Source organism: Mustela nigripes, chromosome 13 (genome assembly GCF_022355385.1).
Source record: "Mustela nigripes isolate SB6536 chromosome 13, MUSNIG.SB6536, whole genome shotgun sequence".
In the NCBI taxonomy this organism is placed as follows: Eukaryota; Metazoa; Chordata; class Mammalia; order Carnivora; family Mustelidae; genus Mustela; species Mustela nigripes.
The window spans coordinates 104,317,865-104,337,700 of NC_081569.1; the positions used below are offsets into that span (position 1 = coordinate 104,317,865).

Genomic DNA, 19,836 nt, shown 5'->3' on the forward strand with positions numbered 1-19,836 from the left:
ATTCTCCAGTAACGTTAGCCTTCGGAAACAGCCAATCATAAGTGGAAGATGTCCTACCTGCTGTTTTTCGCACCAATCCGTGAAGTTTCACAGCTACATCCAATGAGGACGGCAGGTAGCGAGCTCCAATCCGAAGCTCTTCGGCGTCATGAGCAGCCAATAGGAGTTCGTGTAGAAGCGAGTCTGCTCAACAGCTTGTTATTTGGTGGATTGTGGCAGTAAATCGGGCGAGTGGGGAACCGGGCGCAGGAACTGCCGCCACGGCCGGGAGTGGTGCTGCCCGGACGGGGGCCCACGGGGGTCAGTGGGGCGGAGGACTCGGGAGCTGACAGCGCGCACTTCACCCGCAGTTGGTAGGTGGGGAGAAGGGAAGTGGGGGATACTGAGTGGACGAAGCGGCAGTAGCAGCTCGTGCTGCTGCCCGGGGTCCCGGTGCAGTTGGAAGCTTCGGAGGTGGGGAGGGGGTGCTGGGCAAGCGGTGCGGCGAGCGCAGGCGAAGGGGCAAGTCGTGGGGCAGCGGCAGCAACTGCAGGAACCGCCGCCGCAGCCACCTCCTCGGCGGCTTCCCCGGGAAAATGGCTGTGGGGCTGGCCGCGCCGCTAAGTTTGCTTCCGCGCGGTGAGGAGCGGGCTGCTTGGGGGAGTCGGTCCCCAACTCCGCGGCATGTCCTCCCCTGTGGAGTCCGTGGCAGGACCCGAAGGGCCGGGGGTAGGTACCTCTCTGGGCTGTACAAAAAGTTGAGGCGGGCGCGGGGAGGAGGCGGCGGCTGCCGCTGTGCGGCTCCCCTCCCCTCCCACACCCTCTCCGGGCCACCTCCCCTCCTCCTCTCCGCCCCCCCTCAGCCCCCTCCCTCGCGCGGGTCTCCCCTCACTCTCGCGCCTCCGGGCTGAAGGCCGCGGCCCCTGCCCCATCCGTGAAGAAGCGCTTCTCCTTTCTGACATGGTGCAGAGCGGAGGAAGGAGAGCAATGGCGCCGTGACACTCCGCTGCCGCCACCGCGGGCCCGGGGCGGGCCGAGGGGGCCGAGCGGCGGAGGCGGGGCGCGGGCCGAAGTCGGGGTATCTGGGGGGGCGGCTGAGAGAAAGCTTGGCGACCCTGCGTGAGGGGGACCTGGGGAAGCCCACACGGCGCCCTGCCCTTCTCCGGAGCGCTCGGTCCTGGGGCTCCGAGTTGGGCATTTCGGGTCAAAGTGACGAGCGAGGCGGGGGCGCGGTGGGCCGCTGGCGAACTCCGGGGAGGAACGAGCTGCCCTTTGGCGCCCGAGGGGTTCTCGCTGTTTCCTCAGCTCCTGCGTCCTGGCGGCCCTCCGGGGGATCTTATCCTTCGCGGGTGAGGGTTCTGCCCCTCCCCGCTGGCGTTTGTTTACTTTCTTTCCTTGGGTCGCTCCCCTCTGTTGACTGATTCTGTGCCTGTCTTTCCCTTCCCCGTGCTTCTAGTGACGGAGAAGATAGCTCGTTGAGCTGGAACCCCACAGATCACCAGTAAAAATGAAGGTAAGTGGAGTCAGCGTTGCTCCGAACCTCGTGCCCTGGACACTGCTTGTCGTGAGGCTAGTGCTGTGGAATGTCATTTTTTTTTTTTCTACTCAAAATTGATTCCTCTACTAAGCAGCGCTTTCTGAAAATGAGGACGTGTTGAAAGGGTGAGAAATGATCATTGTGTCTAATGCAGTCAGTCCGGCTCCTCTCTGAAGCAGTTAGCACTTTGGAAAGGCTGGTGCAGCCTTTCCATTGTTGTCCATTGGGCTAGTATTTTTAAACACTTCCTGTGTTGGCAGCAACCTTTGCAGAAGTAAAGCTTTTGTCCTGTTTTGGTTCTTTGGGGGATTTTTTTGACATTTTTTTTTCTTCCACAGTGCCAGTGTGATTTTCTAAGGAAGGAATATGTGCATTGTGTAAAAGAGAGGTCATTTCTTCTGTGAAAATTTCTGTAGCTAAAATATTTGAAGGTGAACTGAAACTAATGTTTTAGTTCAGTCATTATAGTAAACATTTTAAAACCAAAATACATTCTTCTGATAGCTAATAGTGCATACATCGTATGTGATATTTAAAGGGAAAGGAAGTTATAGCATTATGTAGTACAGTGGCTTTTAATATTTCAAGTTAGATATTTATTTGCCAGTGTTCCTCTTCAGTTTGCATTATTTGTAAATGCACTGACTTTAAAAGGTACTTGATTCCTTACTCATTTACTGTTTCATTGTATTAAATTCTGCAATATAGCATTTCCCCAAACTTTCTCTTCTTATCTTTTGGAAATGACACATTACCTTCTTTAATGTTACTTGGGAAAACTTACTGGAAAAGGAAAAATCATTTCTGCTTGCAAGTGTTATTTCTGAAGTGTACACTGTTACCTTTGTGCTTAGCAATATTGAATCGAGTCTATATGAATACATTTAGTTTTTGAAAAGAAACACGTAAAGTGACAGACTTAGAATAATAATCATTCTGTTACTGCAAATTAAAATGAATGGCAGAATGAAATTTCGCACATCTTTCAATGTGTCATTCTGATATGGCCATTTGCTAAAAGTAGTTTTTTAGTAAAGCTTATTTTTTTTAATATACCAGGAAGATTAGGGTAATAAACTATGTACAGCCCCAAGTTTTGAGCCATTAGTTCATATATCTGCATTTATCAGCTGAATTTAGACTAGATTTTTTTAAATGTAGATTTTAGCCAATGATTCCCACAAGTAATGCTCTCCTTATGGAAGGGATTGGCTTCATTTCTTATCTATGTCTTTATACTGCTACCAAAAAGATACTGCTTTAATGTAGCTGTGTTAATAAACATTTAGCTACATATTGTTAGCATTAATCTTAATAGCAGTATTTCTTCTAATTTGAAAACAAAACTTTCAGGCCATAATTAAATAACTTAACAGTTTTATGAGGCACTTGGTGTGAATATACCTTTTCTGGTTTGGGAGTTTTGTTTTTTTTTTTAACATTAAAAAAAAATATTTTATTTATTTATCTGAAAGAGAGAAAATGAGAGAGAGAGAGCGAGAGCATGAGAGTGGGGAGGGTCAGAGGGAGAAGCAGACTCCCTTGCCGAGCAGGGAGCCAGATGCAGGACTTGATTCTGGGACTCCAGGATCATGACCTGAACCAAAGGCAGTCGCCCAACCTATTGATCCACCCAGGAGCCTGTTTTTTGGTATTTTGAACTTTATTATTATTTTTTTAAGTAAGTTCTGTACCCATCATGGGGTGTAAACTCACCACCCAGAAATCAAGAGCCATATGCTGTACTGACTGAGCCAGCCAGGTGCCCTTGTTTTTTGTTTTCTTTTTAAATATGTTCATTTCTTAAATAAATTGTAGAATTGTTGAAACATTTTGTATCTGGAGGAAAAAACATGATCATATGACCTTACTGAAACTTCTCAGTTAAAACTTAAAATGTTTTGTTGTCAGGACATAGTTTATAGTAGTAAAGGAATGTAATTGTTTGCTTTAGGAGTATTTTTCAAATTATTAATGACATTAATAAACTATAATATTAATATTCTTACTACTTTAAATATAGAACCTTTTAATGAATGAGGTTTGAGGTTGGAGTAGGGGAGAATAGTAGTGACATTCACATTTTATGTTCTTCCATCAGGCGGCGGATGAGCCTGCCTATCTGACAGTGGGAACTGATGTCAGTGCCAAGTACCGAGGTGCCTTCTGTGAGGCAAAAATTAAGACTGTGAAAAGGCTGGTAAAAGTTAAGGTAATTTTTTTTTTTTTTTAAATTTAAATGCAACCTGTATTGAAGAGAATTCGGGATGGGGACACTGCAAATCAGCATTTTATTGAGTCACTTTTATGTGAAAGGACTGTTGTATACAAAACTATAGGAAAAGCGTATTAAAAATTACAAAATAAGGAACTCAAAATGAGAAGTTATTCCAAAATGCTTCTCTGAAAATACAATGTTTATGAGACTTATATTTGGCTCTCTGCTGTTGTGGCATGTTTACTTAGGCTGTGATCTATTTTCTTCTCTTTTATAATGTTCAGGTAGAGACGATGTCAAATGATTAGGAAAAATAATATAGTTGAAATTGTTTTTAAGACATTGTTAAAAATGACTTAAGAATTTTATTTTTAAGATGCTTTTATGACCAGAAAAAAAGTCACCACATTATTCCTGTGCAATATTTGGAAATACAGAAAAGTACCAAAGGATTAATACCCATAGCTTACCTCTCAGAAACTACTATTAACATTTTTGTGTTTCTGTTCAGTAGTTTTCCTATATAAATATTTTTAATAATCTTACTTAAATTACAAGTATAATCCATGTTATAAACATTTTTAACATTATAGAGCTGTATAATAAAGTACATGAATGTCCTTTTCAATACTATTCCAGAGAGATTCAGTATGGCCTGTCAAATACTGTGCAGTGCCTACCATAACAGTATTATTGTTGTTGTTGTTGTTGGATCATGTTGTACTTTCAGTTTTGCAGTTTGCTTTTCACTTCCATATCTGATCTTTTCTTACAAGAATTAAGCACCATAAAAGGAGGACATGTTTGACTTGTTCTGTCCTCAACACGAGAGTAGTGCTTGATACATAGTAGGGCACTATACATAGTAGGGCACTCAAAATATGCTGAATGAGTAAATGACCTGGAGCAGTTATTCTCAGAGTGTGGCCTTGGACTAGCAGCCTCATCCTTATCTGGGAACTTGCTGGAAGTGCAAATGTTCAGGCCTAGACCCCAGACCTACTAAGTCAGAAACTCTGTGACTAAGGTCTAGTGATTGTATTTTAACAAGTCCTTCAAGTGTTTCTGCTGCATGTTAAGTTTGAGAACCATTAAACTAGAAGAATATGATTTGTGTGGCAGATACATAGATTTATCTGTGATTATTAAGAGAGATCTTTTTAAATTTTGATCTGATGAAATTTTTCTTCAGGAATTGTTACAATAGCATTTGACGTTTATTCGTTTCCATTGGCGTTTTTTATTGTGTCAGCTATATGGGATTTGATTACTAAATATTTACTTGGATTTCGTTGAGAATTTAAACTTTCTGTTAATATTGTGGCTCTTGATATATTTATGTAAAATCGGTACAGTGATTGGGGAGGATGTGTTATACATTATAGGGAATATCAGTTTTCATATTTTGAGTACTTGCTCTGTGTGCATGATTATTACACTGTATATTTGGGAGGATTTATAGTAAAAAAGTTCTTATTTGTCACTGAACTACCTATCATGATTATTTAAGTTTACTTTATAAATGACCAATGGTGTTCTGGTTTTAATTTACCTTGAATTTGGGCAATAAAAGTTTGATACTGTTTTTTATATACTTTGTGACAGAACCTTTTATAACTGCATAAAATAGAAGGCAGTTTTAAACTTTTACAATAATCACTACAAATTATAAATCTTACATAGTTCATTAATTCAGCAAACATTTATGAAGTGCCTGTAATATGCACTGACATTTGTTAACTGCTGAGGATATAATGGTGAAGGAGGATTCTAGCCCTCAAGGAACTCACAGTTAATGAGGGAGACAATAAACACAAATATAAGACAATGTAATAAATAAGTAAAACAGGAGTAAGCCCAGGATGGTAAGAACATGTAAATTAAGGACTTCAGACTTCATAAACATGTTGTTTTAAAAGTAATATGCAAATTATTGTGCAAAAAATGTTTTCCAGGTACTCTTGAAACAGGATAATACTACACAGTTGGTGCAAGATGACCAAGTAAAGGGTCCTTTAAGAGTACGTATGTTCTGCGGTTTAAAGTTTGTAATGATAAGTAACAAATACATATGGTCAGTTACTGAATTTTACTTTCATAAATAGTTTTAAAATTTATAAGAATGTTAATCAGAAAATAAAAATACAAATAAAGTGTTAATAGAGTTAGTATAAATTATATTACACTGGCTGTATCCTTATTTTATTTTATTATTATTATTATTATTTTTTTTTTTTTAAAGATTTTATTTATTTGACAAGACAGAGATCACAAGCAGGCAGAGAGGCAGGCAGAGAGAGAAAGAGGAGGAATCAGGCTTCCCATGAGCAGAGAGCCCGATGTGGGGCTCGATCCCAGGACCCTGGGATCATGACCTGAGCTGAAGGCAGAGGCTTTAACCCACTGAGCCACCCAGGCGCCCCTGTATCCTTATTTTAGAAAGATAAGTCATCTTACCAGAGGGTAACTTAGTATATATAGACATGAGTTTTCAGCCACCTTTTGGTTTGGTCTCTTGGATTATCTTAGCATTGTTGTCAGAGATATTTAGCCTGCTAAGTAATATACTAGTATCATAAATTGGAATCTTTTGTTGTTCTAATGTTTCAAGTAAAGTATATTTACTTCATAATTCAATTTAGTGGATACCTATATTGTGTTTTCCATCCATTTCTGGCCATTTGTTGATGTAATAAATCTTTGTTATGTCAGAGTACCACTTCGGTTAATATCTCATATATCTGATATATCTGATATGGAAGCTGAAAGAAGGTCAACTGGTCCATCCCTCTCTCCAGGTGAACCTTTATCTAAAAGGTCCCTTAAAGACAAATGCTGAATCCAATATTCAGTATTTCTGTGAAAGAAAATTGAAGCTACTTTTTGTTATCGTATGGTTTTCTGGTTCTTGCATTCCACAGTTTCCTTGAAGGCAATGTGATGTGGTGTAAAAGCTATGAAGTAAGACTTAAGAGACTGGGTTCTTGTCTTCTCATCTGAGCCACAGTATTCAATGTGTAAAATAAGGGTGATAATAACCTTACGTGTGTCAAAGCATTTTGAGGTTCAAATTGCATGATAAATACATGAGCACTATAAATAATAAAGATCTAAGTCAGTGTGAACTAGAATTATCATAGGTATATTTTTCTTTTTAACCCAGGTCATATAGTTGGTGGGAATGATTTGGTTTATTTAAATTTGGTAATAAAATTTTGATACTGGGTTTTAGGTTGGAGCTATTGTTGAAACAAGGACATCTGATGGATCCTTTCAGGAGGCTATTATCAGCAAGTTGACAGATGCTAGTTGGTACACTGTGGGTAAGTAGTTAATTTAATACATAGAATTTAATTTGGGATTGCATATACCTATATTTTGTAAATACACTAAATTATGTTGATAGAGAAATATGTATTCTTTACTGTCAGTTTACTTGATATAGTTGTTAAAATTTTAATGACACCTGCTGGCAACAAAAATAATTACCTCTTTGGTCACTTGGTACTATTTCATCCAAGAATGTACTTCTTTTTTAGGCTACCTAGATTATTTCTTTTTAAGCAAGTTAAGTTATATGGTTATTTTCTTCTATTAGAAGGTTGATACAAGTTAGTATTATAACTAATCAGACTTTTTTACTTTTCCTGTAATTACAGTCAAGATTGTACAGTTGCAATCTTTTATTGTATTGCTGCCTGTTTTACATAAGGGTAATACAGATGTTACCACAGAATTTAAAGCCTAAAAACAATTCTAATCAGAGTAGATTCAAGTCTAGCTGATCATAGCTTAATTTTTGATTTTTTGATCCAGTCAAGTCTCCATACACCTTTCAGGAAAGATACATGTGCTACTAATGAGAATGCATACTTAACATTCCATGCATAAGCTTATACTGGCTATAAAAAACTTTATTGCTGTGAGTAGCAACAAGTGTCTTACTACATGTAAACTAAAACCTAAATGTAGTAGTTACATAGTTGCTGTCATTATGTTGATAAAAATAACAATGATTAACATTTCCAAATCTCTTCTCAGTACATTGAAACTACACACTCCCGTGGATAATAATCCAGTCCTTTGTTTTACACTCAACATCTATACCATTGTTTGGTTTTTACATTTATGTCCTGGTATAAGTGATGTAATTATGGTGTGGTTACCTTAAAGAAGGAAAATAAATGATCCTATAGGTTTACTTTTAGTTTACTTGAATTTTTGCTTTGGGTAAAAATCATTCATCTTCCGGTGATGCTCAGAGCTGTGAAGTACATGCTTTGGTTAAAAATTGTTCTTCCTAGGACTTAACTCTGCAGTTTTTATGAGCAGTAACAATTTGTTCTATGTAACTACTATTTTCTAACCATTTTTGTTCTTCTTGAACCTCCTAGAAATTGATGTTGGTTCACAACAGTGCTGGTGTTCTGAACTACTTATTTTTAGGTATCTTAGTTGTGGCTATTGATAGTTGTTAGAGATCTAAAACTAAGTTTAATCCTAACACTTAGAGATCAAGTAAATACAATTTTACTATATTAAACCAGTGGTAAAAATTACAGGCATTCATATATGCAAAATTATGCAAGATTATATGATGCATATTCAAATACTAATATTGCATCCTATTTGGTGCTTAATATCGAGGCTTCATTGACAGTACTTGTGAAGTTTTACTGATATAATGCTTATGCTTCTGCAGAAGCGATACTTTTCAGGTTTTCACATTTTGGGCTTCTGCTCTCCAGAATAACAGATCTTTATCCTCTTATGAATGGCATTTTAGCATTTCTAAAAGCTAGTTGCTAGTGAGCATTCTCTGTGGTGATTTTCTATGATGGGTAATTACAGAAGAAATTGTATAATTCTTGTTCTGAAAGAGTGTAGAATCTTAATTGCATGTAATTCGTGTATCAAGCATTAGTGTACATAAGAATCACTTGGTGCTTGTTTTAAAAAATGAGGATTTGAGAACTTCAAATCTCTTCAGTTTACTAGGTCCTGGGATGGCAACCCAAGAATCTTTCTTTTTCTAATTACATTGGGTGAACTTAATGCAGGTAGTACGCATTTAGTAAAATAGTCAGTACTTGGAAAAACAGAGACTTATTCAGGAGAAAAATTCAAAATATTTAAGTGTTTTTGCATCTGCATAATGACAGCAAGTGACCTAAAAAATTAAAGATGTTAAAAAGCATGGTTCACTTAAGTATGTTTAATAAAGCATTTTGCCCTAAAGAATATTTAGGTCCTGAAGGATGTAGCCCATATAAAGAATGATGAGTGCATAATGAGCCTAAAAGATGGCAAAATAAAATGTGTCCTCTCTCACAGATCATGAATGTTCTATATTTTTCTTTATTTGAGTGACTACTATCTTTAATTCCTTTTTTCTGAAAATTTTCTTGTTTTCTACTTTCTAGTAAAGTATTAACTAAGAATCAGAAAGTTACACAAAGTATTAATGATTTCCATATCATTTTTTAATTTTAAGTGATCTCAAAATTTGACTATTAGAAACAAAAGAAAAGAGGATACCATGCTGCTGGTTTGGATCAAATAAGAGTTGTGATCATTGGTGATCAAAAATTATCTGAGGAGTGTGATAATATCTTACATACTTGGGGTTTTTTTTCTGTTATAGTTGAATAGCCAATTTTTAATTGGCTAATATAACCTAATTTTTAAAAAAATCTTACAACACCTTGCCTTCTAATATTGAATAATAAATAGCTCCAGTTTATGGATTTTTTTTTTTGTTTCTTTGAGCCTCAGAAATAGTCCCTCTTCCTATCATAAAACAGTGTTTCCTACCATTTGGCAGTTCTTATCTTTGCCTGAAAGATATGTGTAATGTATGGAAATGTGTAACCTGTCTAGTCATTCAAAAGGTATCAAAATTAGGATTGGAATTTGTATCTTCACTTGAATGTTGCCATTAACTCCTGGTAAATACAGTTGTCAATAGGACATTCTAAAACTATTCTTCTTTCGCCTTTTTGGAATATAAAAATAACACAGTGTACTTGAAAAATAGGAAAATGTAAAGGACAGAATTGTTATTTTAGTAACTTACATATAAAATGCATATAGACACATATGTAATGTATCAAATTTTACACTAAAATCTATTTGATAATGGGGCACCTCAGTGGGTCATTCGGTTAAGTATCTAACTCTTGGTTTCAGCTCGGGTCAGAATCTTTGGGGTCCTGAGATTGAGTTCCGTGTTGGTCTCTGCACTCAGCATGAAGTCTGCTTGAGATTCTCTCTCTACTTCCCCCTTCATGCTATTGCATGCGCTCTGTCTCTCTCTCTAAAATTGAAAAAATAAAAATCTATTTGATTATTTATATATTTTTGCGACAAATGCTTTTTAAGACTCAGGATTTTTTCATGTCTTGTGATTACTGTTTTGCATGTCAGTTGGATCAGATCTCATGGAAATTTTAGTTAATGGAGTAGAGGAGGTTTAGATTAAACTGGTGAATGGACTGATTTTTGTAGCTTGTGCTGCTGGCTTATAAGGCTTTTTAATTTAGTTAGAACCTCTTATGACAAGTATTTTTTATTACCAACATCGATCATGAATGTTTTCAAAAACCGGTGTTTATTCCACTGACTAGAAAATCACTAAGAAAAGAAGTACTAAGCCAAAAGAAGCCTATGCATTCCTGTGATACGCTTTAATCTATTGTTTAAATGGCCTTCCATAAGAATTAGCATTCCCGTGATACTTTGTCAATTTCATTATACATTTGAGTGCTAATTTCTTAAGTTTCTTGATTTCTGAAGTTTTTGACCTTGGCTGCAGAGGGACTTCTGTATCACAGATGATTTTATGTAACAGAACTATTGGTTATACCTAAGGTATGTAATTTTAAAGTTTTTATTCCATTATGTGAAATAATTTTCTTAATATGTAAATGTAGATATAAAAATATTTTACTAATTGTAACTACTATACACAGATATATTAATATTTTTGTGAAGTCAGAATTCTTGACTTATTTTCCTGTGTTCATTTTATGCCTCTGCTTCATGCCTATTTTGATCTGCCTTAACAAAACTGTAGCTTTCAGATTCTTAGTTTCTTTATAAAAGGAAGGTAGTGATTCCTACCTTGCAGAGGCTGCTGTGAGGATTAGTACATGATAGAAACTTATTAAGTGATAACTAATTATATCTTTGGAAAGAAAAAGTTAATTTACTGTTGTTATCTTACTATCCTCCAGCATCTAACAGTGCTGTGATCACAGGTAGAGCTTTTGTATTTAGTAAATAGATCCCTGTTGCTTTTGTTTCTTTTAACAGTTTAGAGTTAGGGTTTGTGTATTTGTTTGCATAGGCATTGTTTTGTCTAGTATGAGCGACATTATTGAGACAGACTTAGCTTTGTCTTTTTTCTAAAATTATGTTTCAGTATTTATAGTAACATAGTAATAGAGGTATCACTTTTTTAAAAATTATATATTTATTTGAGAGAGAGCACATGAGTGTTTGGAAGGGGCTGAGGGAGAGGGAGATGCAGACTTCCCACTGAGCAGGGAGCGCAACCTTGGACAGTCCTAGGTCTCCGAGATCATGACCTGAGCTGAAGGCAGACACCTAACTGATTGAGCCACCCAGGCGCCCCCAGAGATACTGTGTTTATACTCTTTAGCACTCAGTAGTCCATTCAGATGCCAGTTTTGACTAGTATAAAACATTTTCATAGAATTACTAAATCTTTGTATTCTGAATTTTTTCTCTTAGCATACTGTAGTATACATCTTGAACTAAAAAGAGCTGTATTTACTATCTACACCAGTTAATTATTTTGCTTTTGCCAGAGTCATTCCTCAGTGCCTGCAAATTTGATGTTCTTTAGATGATACTTCTAACACGAAAGTTCTAGAGGAAGTTTTTTATAGATGGAACTTCCTCATGATTTTGATAATCAGGGATGTCATGACTAATAGTTTCACTATGATGTTGACTTTTCCATCTTTCAGGAAATCTTGAATGGTTATAGAGCTTTTCAGACTTGTATATAGTACTTAAATACATGCCTTTGTATGTTTAAGGAGTTAAAAATAAATTTAAACTGTTTCTCTTTGTTCTATCAAAGTTATAAGTATTCCTGTGTAAAACTGTGAAATTGTTATTGGTACTACAATTCCCTTTAGGGAAGTTCTTTTTGTTCTTACATTATTTCTTCCCATTAAAGTATGTTGAAGTGAAATGCATTTTTTCCTTCAAAAATCTGATCTATTTTGAAGTGATTTTTTTTAAAAAAGCAAGAGCTAAAGATACTGGATTTTTTCATCAGAGGGCATCTGGGTGGCTCAGTCAGTTAAGCATCTGCCTTTGGCTCAGGCTGTGATCCCAGAACCTTGGGATCAAGCCCCATGTTGGGCTCCCTGCTCAGTGAGCTTGCTTCTCCCTCTCCCTCTCTCTTTCTCTCAAATAAATAAAATGTTCAAAAAATTTTGGAAATTTTTAATCAGAACATTTGATTTGCAGCTGCCATTGATTAACAATGAAACAATGAAAAACATTGCATAATTTTAATATTATTCATTGGTCTTATAGTCTCATTTTCCTTACTCATACCTCCACTTAAAGGTGTGTGCATCTGAGCGCGAATGTGTGTGTCTCTTGTTACCATCTTTCATATTGTAGGCATTAAGGAAAATTGGAACTTTTAAGGTTTTATTCTTTAATATATTTAGGGATATTAATACATGAATTATTTTAAATTTGGTACAATAATTTCATGATCTTGGATTTTTAAAGGAAAGTGGTTTATTTATTAGACTTGACACCATATGAATCATAGTTTTGTTACAAATGTTTAGAGCACTGTTAATCAAGTGTAGATTAGTAATGTAATTGTTAGAGGATGTTGTGTTTTATCCTGTCATTGTGTCTGCAGGTGGTCATTAATTTCTGCATCGTTGACAGTGTATAACACAGCTCCTTTTGTGGAATCATTATGGTTCTTTGAATATGTGCTTCAGGAACTTTTCATTTTCTCTGCATTGTCTCCTGCATGTAAGAGAATTTAAACTAGATGTCTTTAGTCTAAGAGAAGAACTGACTGAGGTAGTAAATATTGAAGAAGTTCAGTACTCTTACATAAGTTCTTAGCATGAAACAAATAAGTTTATGATTAAATATTATTAAAGTAATGTAGAATTTCCCTTTATTAATACTATCTTACTCTGTTAGAATGGAAAAACCTCTAGAATTGTATTGGAATTAAATCTTAACGTAATTATTTTTGTCTCTATATGCCTTCCTATTATATGTTATTTTCATAAGATATACACATATTAATTGATGTTTGTATTATAAGTATCTGAGGTAGGGATCTCATCTTTTTTATATTTTATTTCTTCATAATGCTGGGTAATCAGGTGTCTTCTGAGAGCATTTTTTAAAAATAAATTTTGTATATGTTAGATGTTAAAGTAAGAGTGCGTTTCTGAAATATTAAACCTATAAAAATAATAAAGCTACTTATATGGAGAATTAAAGTGATAAAATGTTAAATTCCTTACCCCATCCCCTGAAATTATTTTTTTTTTAGGATTTTATTTATTTATTTGACAGAGATCACGAGTAGGCAGAGAGGCAGGCAGAGAGAGAGAAAGAAGCAGGCTCCCTGCTGAGCGGAGAGCCCAATGTGGGCTTGATTCCAGGACCCTGAGATCATGACCCGAGCCGAAGGCCGAGGCTTAACCCACTGAGCCACCCAGGCGCCCCTCTAAACTTTTTTTTTTAAGATTTTATTTATTTACTTGAAAGAGAGTGAGCGAGTGAGCAAACAGCAGAGGGAGAGGGAGAAGCAAACCCCCCACTGAGCAGGGAGCCTGATATGGGGCTCTATCCCAGGACCCTAGTATCATGACCCTACCTAAAGGTAGACACTTAATTGACTGAGCCACCCAGGTGCCCTATTTCTAAACTTCTTACATCCTCTTCTAGCAAAAGAAAAAAGTTGAATCTTAGGACTTTAGAATTTGGCAGCCAGTACTTCTACTATAGTAAGTTTTCATGGAAATAAATAGAAGAGTCCAGTAATCCAAGAAACACTACCAGAAGGCAAACATTTTCTGGAAGTAAGAGATAATTCATTGATAACTGTTGGGAACAAACCCATAATGCTTTTTTTTAAACCAGGTTTTTGCTCATTTTCTAGGATTTAAAAATAATAATTCTTGATTTGACTAGGTTGCGAATGGTTTAAAGAAGGTGGTTCTGTAGTGATAGACATTGAACAAATGAATGGAGACACCTAAGCAGTTGGGGGCAGACATTTAACCTGCATCTGTTTGGCAGCTACAGAATGAAAAATATAGTATGCACATTTTAAAAGGTTTTGAAAAATAACAAATAATGATTCTTACAAATGTTAAGCTGAGATAAATAGCAACAATAGCTTTCTCTGCAATGAAATGTTTACTTAGTGTGCATAAATTCTCTGGTATCTCTTGCTTATTTTAGTGTTTGATGATGGTGATGAAAGAACACTGAGACGCACTTCACTTTGTCTAAAAGGAGAGAGACATTTTGCTGAGAGTGAGGTAGGGTGCCATTGGTAGGCTTTTTGGGTTGAGTAACTTCGGACATCAAGGCAAAATTTGATTTAATTTGTCTGTTGTTTCTTACCTAGACACTTGACCAGCTTCCCTTAACAAATCCAGAGCATTTTGGAACTCCAGTAATTGCGAAGAAGACAAACAGAGGAAGGAGGTCTTCTCTTCCTGTGTGAGTGTTTTCATATACAGTAATGTTACAGTTTTTACAACATTAAACAAATGATTTTTCTAGGATAGCTAAAATTGTTCAGGTAACTTTTCCATTGTATCTTGTATCCTTTTATTAGTCATTTTACCTTAAGCAGATCTTATTCTTAATTATTCCCATTGCTCTGTCCAAGAATTATCACAATGCCTTTTTCAAAAAGGCTATTTTGTCTTGAGTTACTTTGCCACATTCCTTAATTGATATGTCTTTTTCTATTTTAAGTGAGTATATATATTTTTCAAACTTTTCATCACAAAAACACTTCAGACTTAAAAATTATACATAAACTTTCGGGGCTTCTAGGTGTCTCAGTCAGTTGAGCATCTGACTTGGTTTCAGCTCAGGTCAAGATCTCAGGGCTGTGAGATTGATCCTCATGTTGAACTCTGCACTCAGCAGGCAGTCTGCTTGGAATTCTCTTCCTGTCCTCCTTCCCCTACCCCCACTGTGCACATTCTTTCTCTCTTTCACTGTCTAAAAATAAATCTTTAAAAAAAATTACACAATAAACTTTCATATACTTATCATCTAGATTCATTAACTTAAAATTTTTTGGAACATTTGACTTATCATTCACTCTGTAGGTATATATGATTATTTTTTATTTAATGATAATTTTAATTGGTCAAACCACCTTGAGAGGGTATTGCAAGCATCAGACCTACCTTTAAAAACTTTAAGAATAGGGCGCCTGGGTGGCTCAGTGATTAGGCCGCTGCCTTCGGCTCAGGTCATGATCTCAGGGTCCTGGGATCGAGTCCCGCATCGGGCTCTCTGCTTGGCAGGGAGCCTGCTTCCCTCTCTCTCTCTCTCTGCCTGCCTCTCCATCTGCTTGTGATTTCTCTCTGTCAAATAAATAAATAAAATCTTTAAAAAAAAAAAAACAAAAAAAACTTTAAGAATAAGGAAATTCTCTTACATAGTGAATGTATGGTTATCAAATTCAGAAAATTTAACATTAATAGGATAGTATTATCTAATAATAGTATGTAATCCATATTTCAGATTTGCCAGTTGGCCCAATAGTAACCTTTAGAAGCATCCCTTGAATCCAGGATCCAATCCAAGGCCGTGCATTACATTTATTTTATGTGGTTCTTTTTTTTTTCTTTTCCTGTAAGATTTTATTCATTTGAAAGAGAGAGAGCAGAGCCAAAGTGAGAGAGTGAGTGAGCATGAGTAGGGGTGAGGGGCAGAGGAAGAAGCAGACTCCTTGCCGAGCAGGGAGCCCAACATGAGATTTAGTCCCAGGACCCTGAGATGATGACTTGAGTCACAGGCAGATGCTTAACCAGTTGAGTCACCCAGACATCCCTAGTTTATATGGCTCTTAAATCTCCTTTTATCTGGAGAAGTTCTTTGGCTTTTTTTTTTTTTTTTTTTTGTCTTTTCATTACCTTGACATTTTTGAAGAGTATAGGCCAGTTTTGTAGATTGCTCACTATGAGTTTGTCTGCTTATTTTATTTTCTAGGTAAGTGAACTTAAACCCTCACATGTTTCTTAATGTGATCTTTTCATAACCTGTTAGGAAATTAGAGTTACATTATCTGGCACCTGGCATACATGAACAGTAGAAGGACAGTCTTTAAAAAAAAAAAAAATGTGGGGCGCCTGGGTGGCTCAGTGGATTAAGTCTCTGCCTTCGGTTCAGGTCATGGTCTCAGGATCCTGGGATTGATCCCCACATAGGGCTCTCTGCTCAGCAGGAGCCTGTTTCCCCTTCTCTCTCTCTGCCTGCTTCTCTGCCTACTTGTGATTTCTGTCTGTCAAATAAATAAATAAAATCTTTAAAAAAAAAAAAATGTACTGGCACAATAAGTAGGTTGTGGTGACATATTTAGACTTTTCTGTCCCAGCTGGTGGTGGGCATAAGAACAAAGTTCAAATCCTGATTTATCTAGTAACGTGGACACAAGAGTTACCATGGATAGCTCAGGACTAGTTTGGGACCAGGGAGGTATCTTATCTCTTCAATTTCAATAAGAATGAAGAAACTACTACTCTGGAGTAATCTACATTAGAAATTGAGTTGTACATGTTAAACTCACACCACTCTGTCTCAGCAGTGGCTTATGTGAAGATCCTGATAAAGTTATTCTGACTTTTAGTAATGAAGATGAAAAAGAAGAAGAAAGTAGTGAGGAAGAAGATGAAGATAAGCGACGTCTCAATGATGAATTATTAGGAAAAGTTGTAAGTGTGGCATCTACATCTGAGAAGACTGATTGGTATCCTGCCTTGGTAAGTCATATTTCTTTGCAGAATTAATTAACCATTTAAAATATTTGTTAAAGGGGGTGCCTGGCCGGCTCATTCGGTAAAAATGTGTACATCTTGATCTCAGGGTTGTGAGTTCAAGCCCCACATTGGTGTGGAGCCTAGTTAAAATTTAAATAAATAAACAAGCAAATGTTTAACATGGATTTTTAAAAAATATTGAAAATATTTTGAAAGTATTTCATAAATTTAATTTAGACTTCATTGCTGAGTTGAGCAGTCCTACTTAGGTCCTACATACTTCACTGTCTTCTCTTGTTATTTCTTTCTTTAATTTTCTATAAAGTTGTTTACTGGGATTTTTCAGCTCTCCCTTCAAAATGTGTCCAGTGGTCTCTTCTTATTCCCATTATCATTTTTTACTCACTTTATGGTAATTACCCGTAAGTTCCCTTAACTTGATTCCTGACCTTTTTGCTAAATTCATATTTTTCTAGAATCAATTTTTATAGAGAAATAGTTTTCATATACTAATTTAATCATGATTCCCATTCTCCAAAAAAAACACCACAAAACATTCAGTGACTGCCTTATGGATCAATTCTGCATTCTTTCTTTCTTTATTTATTTTTTAAGATTTTATTTATTTGACAGAGAAAGAAAGAGATCACAAGGAGACTGGGCAGAGTGAGAGAGAGGGAAGCAGGCTCCCTGCTGAGCAGAGAGCCCGATGTGGGGCTCGATCCCAGGACCCTGAGATCATGACCTGAGCCAAAGGCAGAGGCTTAACCCACTGAGCCACTCAGGTGCCCCCAATTCTGCATTCTTTAGATGGATATCTGAGGCCATCCCAGCTCTTAGTTTGTTTCTCATTTTCAGTGTAAGCTCTGTCCTCGGGTCCTATCTTAACTGCTCCATGTCAGACTTAACTCTTCTAAACCTTTACTCTTGCGTTAAATCAAATCAATTAGTATTTACTGAGGATATGCAGTGAGTTCAGCTCTAAATTTCTTAGAAGAGAGAGAAGTATGAATTTTGTAACACACTGTTCTCAAGAATCTAATTATATATATTTAGAGATTACATAGCTATTAAAGATTGTATAGTCCTTTTTCTTTTTTTCCATGAAGCCTAACACAGGACTTGAACTTATGATTCCTAAGATCAAGACCTGAGCTGAGCTTAGGAGTTGGACACTTAACAGACTGAGCCATCCAGGCACCCTTCTGTCATAATTTTTTTTTTTTTTTTTTTATATTTGTTTGCCAGAGAAAGAGAGAGAGAGAGAGAGAGAGAGCACACACAAGCAGGGGGAGTGGCAGATAGAGGGAGAAGCAGGCTTCCCGCTGAAGAAGGAGCCTGACGTGGGACTTGATCCCAGAACTGTAGGATCACGACCTGAGCTGAAGGCAGACACTTAACCGACTGAGCCACAGAGGCATCCTCTTCTATCATATTTTTTAAAACTTGGTGCAGACAGTAGAGTAGAACAGGGGGTATTGGGGAAAGGAATGGTACACCTAGGTTTTGGAAATGGCAAGTCTGATGGGTTGGTAGGGAAATCTAGTCTTTGCTTCCTCAAGGAAGATATGAGAAGAAAAGATGGGCAAGAGAATTATTTCATGAGCGGAATCAATAATACTTGGTAATACTTGTTCTCATTTTCTCCTTTTCCTACTCCTCTCTTAAGATTCAGCTTGAGTCCAACCTTTTCTGCAGTCTCCCCTAACCACTCTAACATAACTGTGCCCCTTCTCTGAATTTTATTTTTTGAATTTTGATATCACGTATATTTCCAAAAACAGTGTTGGCACAATCATGTCCCAAATTAGATCCTTTTAAGTACCTAGGCCATTTTTTAGAGGTTTTTATGTGCATGTAAGTACATTGTTCAGTTGCTATATATAAGAGATTTACTGTACATAAGAAAAGTCTGGAAATCCTTTGAGCCTTTCAGTCACACAGGCAGATAAGTAAATGGGTTTGGATTCAGAATATTTAGGTTGTAATTTGCTACGAGGTTTGTTGTTTGTTTGTTTGTTTGTTTGTTTTAAATATTTACTTATCTGACAGACAGAGATCACAACTAGGCAGAGAGGCAGGCAGAGAGAGAGAGGGAGAAGCAGTCTCCCTGCTGAGCAGAGAGCCAGATATGGGGCTTGATCCCAGGACCCTGGGATCATGACCTGAGCCGAAAGCAGAGGCTTAACCCACTGAGCCACCCAGGTGCCCCCATGTTTTTTTAATTCCTTTATTTACTCAGCAGACTTACTGCTTGCCAAGTGATGTAGAAAATAAAAGTAATACACCAATCTCATTTTTGATCATTTCATAATTTAATGCAGAGAATAATTCAAGTAACTATATATGCAATAGTATATGTTCAACATTAGGACATCTTATCTTGAGAGATTACATTTATATAAAGGAAACCCAGCACACCTTCATGAAGCTGTTGCTTTTGAACTGAGCCTTGATGGATTTAAAGTTAAACAAAGCTCTTCTAGAGGACTTTCTTAGAGGAAACAAGATAAGTAAAAGCAGAGAAGCAAGGAGTTTGTTCATGGAACTGTTTGCTCTCGGAACCCATTTAGCTAAATATTGGACACAAATAAGGGAATCATAGGAAATAAGACTGGGAAGATAATTTGGATCTAGGCAGAAGAGGGCCATAATTCTGCATAGTATTCTGCAAGAGTAACATCATTTGAGCTGCATATTTTGGAATGTTAATGAGACAGAAGTATGTTGACCAGATTGTTGGAAAGACTAGAAATGGCAGGAATCAATTTGGACGCTAATTTAGTGGTTCACAGGTGAGGTAATTAAGCTCTCTCTGTGCCTACTCATCCTTTAAGACCTGACCTTAAGCCTTTGCTGCCATACCTTTTCCTTTCCTGAGTTGGGTTGAGTCTTCCTAGGTGTTTTCATATTTCCGTACTTACCCTCCATGGTGTTCTTTTTGTGTTTACCTCTCCATTATGCTGTTAGCTCCTTGAGGACAGACACAACTCTGTTATTAGTCTAATAATGACCAGCATCTAGCAGACAAACATTTACTGCCATCTGATGTTAAAACAGCCGATAGG

At 37.0% G+C, this 19,836-nt stretch overlaps 1 protein-coding gene across 4 annotated transcripts in view; it reads left to right on the top strand.

Annotated features, from left to right (window-relative positions):
- Positions 1-179: 179 nt before the first annotated feature.
- Positions 180-19,836, top strand: part of ARID4A (AT-rich interaction domain 4A) — a 64,601-nt gene continuing 44,944 nt past the window's right edge. For 2 of the 4 annotated variants that reach the window (XM_059373287.1, XM_059373290.1), the window contains exons 1-8: positions 180-353; positions 1,436-1,492; positions 3,618-3,728; positions 5,690-5,755; positions 6,967-7,057; positions 14,226-14,305; positions 14,395-14,489; positions 16,639-16,771. In XM_059373287.1, the coding sequence (XP_059229270.1) occupies positions 1,487-1,492; positions 3,618-3,728; positions 5,690-5,755; positions 6,967-7,057; positions 14,226-14,305; positions 14,395-14,489; positions 16,639-16,771 (582 nt within the window). In that variant the 5' untranslated portion in view covers positions 180-353; positions 1,436-1,486. Of the gene's footprint in view, positions 354-1,227; positions 1,329-1,435; positions 1,493-3,617; positions 3,729-5,689; positions 5,756-6,966; positions 7,058-14,225; positions 14,306-14,394; positions 14,490-16,638; positions 16,772-19,836 lie in introns of those variants that run through there. The other 2 variants (XM_059373289.1, XM_059373288.1) reach the window with 2 other exon arrangements.